This window comes from Nannospalax galili, unplaced genomic scaffold, assembly GCF_000622305.1.
Source record: "Nannospalax galili isolate Female #2095 unplaced genomic scaffold, S.galili_v1.0 scaffold507, whole genome shotgun sequence".
Taxonomy (NCBI): Eukaryota; Metazoa; Chordata; class Mammalia; order Rodentia; family Spalacidae; genus Nannospalax; species Nannospalax galili.
In genome coordinates, this window is record NW_008356261.1 from 45018 (window position 1) to 49478 (window position 4461).

Genomic DNA, 4461 nt, shown 5'->3' on the forward strand with positions numbered 1-4461 from the left:
TGTGCCACCATGCCCAGCTCATAAAACTTTTTTAAGAAGATGAAATACTAGAACTTGAGCCTGAAAAAACTGAGAATTATGAATTATCTAAAGAATTAAAAATAACCATTTGAAAAATGTTCGACAACCTAAACAAGAATACAGAAAACAATGACAGAAGGGAAATGAGAACCGAGCAAAAAGGTGACAACTGTGAACAGAAACAGAAACTTCGAACCTAATAAAACTTTTTTAAGAAGATGAAATACTAGAACTTGAGCCTGAAAAAACTGAGAATTATGAATTATCTAAAGAATTAAAAATAACCATTTGAAAAATGTTCGACAACCTAAACAAGAATACAGAAAACAATGACAGAAGGGAAATGAGAACCGAGCAAAAAGGTGACAACTGTGAACAGAAACAGAAACTTCGAACCTACAGAATCCAACAAAAAGTAATGGCTGGAGCAGGGAGACGTCTTGGCAGGTTGGGTTAGGGTTAGGGTTAGAGGGTTAGAGGGTTAGAGGGTTAGAGGGTTAGAGGGTTAGGGGTTAGGGGGTTAGGGGGTTAGGGTTAGGGTTAGGGTTAGGGTTAGGGTTAGGGTTAGGGTTAGGGTTAGGGTTAGGTCACCTACTGTCAAGGCTAACAACGTGAGCTCAATCTCTGGAACTCACATGGTGAAAACAGAGAACCAACTCCCTCAAGTTGTCCACTGACCTCCACACACACACCATTGTAAGTACACATACATACATTCATTCCTTCATTCATTCATTCTCTCTCTCAATAAAATGCAATAAAAACTTTTTTAAAAAATAATAAAGGTTGGGAAATTCAAAATACGAGGAATAAAATGTTATTAAAATGTAAGAACCTCAATTATCTCCAACTAGGATTAACAGAAAAAGTCTAAAAATGAAGCACATTATAATCAGAGTTTCCAAAGTCACAGAAAAAATCCTACGAGCAGCAAGAAAAAGGTGCTATATTTGGGCTGGAGAGCTGGCTCAGAGGTGAAGAGCACTGGCTGCTCCTGCAGAGGATCCTAGTTCAGTTCTCAGCATCCACATGGCAGCTAACAACCATCCATAAATCCAGTTCCAGGGTATCTGACACCATCTTCTGGACTCCATAGGCACTGTACACACATGATATGGTACACTTACAAGCAGATGAAATACTCAGACACATAAAATAAAAATTAATCCCAGGAGTTAGGAGGCAGAGGCAGGTGGATCTCTGTGAGATCAAGGCCAGTCTGGTCTACATAGTGAGTTCCAGGCTAGCTGTGGCTAACAGAGAGCCTGTATCAAACAACAAACAAACGAAAAAAGTGTACACCCAATCAAAAGTATCCAGTATACACCAACTGTTATTCTTTTCTAACCACAATGAAATAAAAATCAATAATAAAAAAATCAGAAAATCCACAAATATGTAGTAATTAAATAATATATTCTTGAAAATGGTCTTGCTCAAGAACTAGAATACTTAAAAAATATCTTTGCTATCAAAAGTGACCTAGAGATTCCATGTAATCACTGTCAAAATACAAATATCGTTTTTTTTTCAAAACTAGAAAAAGCAATTCTAAAAATCATATGGAATCGAAAGGGTCAATGAAAAATTCATCAATGTTCAAAAAAGAAATAAATGTGAAAGTATTACTCTTCCTGATTTCAAAACACATTAAAAGCTACAGTAATCGCCAGGCATGGTAGCGCACGCCTTTAATCCCAGCACTCAGGAGGCAGAGGCAGGAGGATCTCTGTGAGTTCAAGGCCAGCCTGGTCTACATAATGAGTTCCAGGACAGCTGGGGCTACAGGGAGACCCCGTCTCAAAAAAACCCAAAAAAAAAAAAAAAAAGCTACAGTAATCAAGATGGCTTAATACTGATATGAAGCTAGATGAATTTGTAGCTTAGTCACTGGAAGGAAAGGAAGACAGGGGTTTTAAGAGCATAATGATGCAAGAGATGCCCTTCTGTGACAGCAAGAGAACTAAAACTAGGCTTCTAAAGCACAGGTTCTCAATCTACACCTCCTGACCTTTGTACCTCTCATCCATTTCATTCATTATACCTACCTGGACTTACAGTTACTGTTCCTTTTTTCTTCACACTCCAAGGCTCCTTCCTTTGCTCCAGAAAGGCAATCAGGTGTGGCTTCGAGCCTGCAAGACCTGTGTATAGGAAAACAGAACATGATGATGCTTGAGATTCACAAAGTAACTACTGACATCTCTAATTCAGTTGTATAACCAGTACAAAAAAAATAACAAAAGTCTCTACAAATTTGATTCTCCAAATGTTGGTTCTTGGCAGACCCATTAAGAATACTAATAAAGGAATGCCCAGTTGCAGATCCTCAGATCTACTTCCAACTACTAACCAAATCAAAGGTAAAGAGAAGAATTTGGACTTCAATATGTAGGCCACAATATTTTATACCAGTGAGTTCCTATAACTACCACTAAAGAAAAGGATAGACATTACCTCAAGAAATGGGTTGGTTAAAGATAAGCACAGCACAACAATGCTCTTATCTGTACCAACAAGCAACCCATTTTTTTTTTCCTGAAAAATAGAGGCATCCAAGAGATATTTCTGAAAGGATGGAAATTAGTGTTGGTAATAAATGTCCAAGGGAAGTAAGTTGTCCTCACCCACAGAGAGCAGGTTTCTGTAATTCTCTAGCATCACATCCCTATATAATTTCCGCTGAGCAGAGTTCAGGTATCCCCATTCATCTGGAGAGAAATCAATGGTCACATCTCCAAATGTCATCAGGTCCTGAAATAAATATAAACACTGCATTAACTATTAACATTGATAAAGTTTCTAACTGACCCAATATGAGAAGTGATTCTGACAGAGACCTTAATTATTCATCAAAATACTTTCTAAGACAATTATGTTCACTATGTATTATCTAACTCTGAAGAAAGAGGACGACACAAGATCCACAAAACTAGTACAGGTAATATTTTTTGAAATAATGAACTTTTAAAGACATGTATCAAGATAAGACTGTATATTAAAGGGGCTGGAGACATCGCTCAGTAGTTAAAGCACTGACTGCTCTTGCAAAGGACCCAGGCTGGATTCCCAGCACCCACATGGCAGCTAACAACTGTCCAGAGATCATTTCCAGAGGATCCAACACCCACTTCTGACCTCCATGGGCATTGCACAACACAGGCACACTTACATACATGTAGGCGAAACACTCATAAAGTAAAATAATAAATAAACAAAAAATACACATTTAAGTGCTATGCTTATATTTTCAAAGACAAATTGTGCATATTTCTTAGATTAGAAAGTCATGGTGCGTTAGAAGACTACTTCCAAATTTTAACATACACAAGCACAAACTGTAGATATTAAAATGTAGATACTGGGGCTGGAGAGATGGCTCAGCGGTTAAGAACACTGATTGTTCTTGCAAAAGACCCGGGTTCGAATCCCAGCACCCACATGGCAGCTAACAACTGTCCGTAACTCCAGTCACAGGGGATCCGACAGCCTCTTCTGACCTCCGCAGCATTGCACGACACAGGTACACTCACATGCAGGCTATTCACATAAAATAAAAATAATAAATAAGCTGGGCATGGGGGTGCACACTTTAATCCCAGCACTCGGGAGGCAGAGGCAGGCGGATCTCTGTGAGTTCAAGGCCAGCCTGGTCTACATAGTGAGTTCCAGGACAGCTGGAGCTACAGGGAGACCCTGTCTCAAAAAGACAAAAATAATAATAATAATATTTTTTTAAAAAGCATCTGCCCTACAAAGCTACAAAGGAAACAATCGATACAGTGAAAAAACAACCTAAAAAGTAAGAGAAATTCTTTGTCAGATGAATTAATATCCAGAATATTTATTTTAAAAGAAAAAAAAATTAGCTGGGTATGGTAGCACCATTGTAACTCCCAGCACTTTGGAGGTAGAGGTGGATGATCTCTGTGAATTTGAAGGCAGTCTGGTCTATATAACAAGTTGCAGGCTGGGGCTACAGAGAGACCCTGTCTCAAAAGGACTTTGAAAAAAAAAAAGGAATGTATCATAGCAAAATCATTAATTTGAGTAATTAAAAATATTATATTTTCAGACTATTTAAAGGAAGCAAATTACTCAAATAATATTTATATTTTACGGATCACATATCCACATAGACATAACTACACATTAAAAACAAGAGACTAGGGACTGGAGAGATGGTCAGCAGTTAAGAACACTGGCTGCTCTTGCAGAAACAAGTTCAAATGACAGCACCCATATAGTGCCTAAGATCCCTCTGTAACTCCAGTTCCAGGGAATCCAATGCCCTCTTCTGACCTCTGCAGGCACTGCACAACACGGGTGCACTTACATACATGCAGGCATAACACTCATACACATAAAATAAAAATAAATAGCCAGGTGTGGTGGCGCACGCCTTTAATCCCAGCACTCAGGAGACAGAGGCAGGTGGAT

The 4461-nt window shown here is 38.6% G+C and overlaps 1 protein-coding gene across 1 annotated transcript in view; it reads right to left on the reverse strand.

Moving 5' to 3' along the window:
• Positions 1 to 4461, reverse strand: part of LOC103751050 (zinc finger protein 345-like) — a 13839-nt gene that overhangs the window by 5714 nt on the left and 3664 nt on the right. The window contains exons 2-3 of the mRNA XM_008854350.3: positions 2649 to 2775; positions 2070 to 2165 (exon numbers count right to left, since the gene is read on the reverse strand). Of these exons, the coding sequence (XP_008852572.1) occupies positions 2070 to 2165; positions 2649 to 2775 (223 nt within the window). The remainder of the gene's footprint in view (positions 1 to 2069; positions 2166 to 2648; positions 2776 to 4461) is intronic.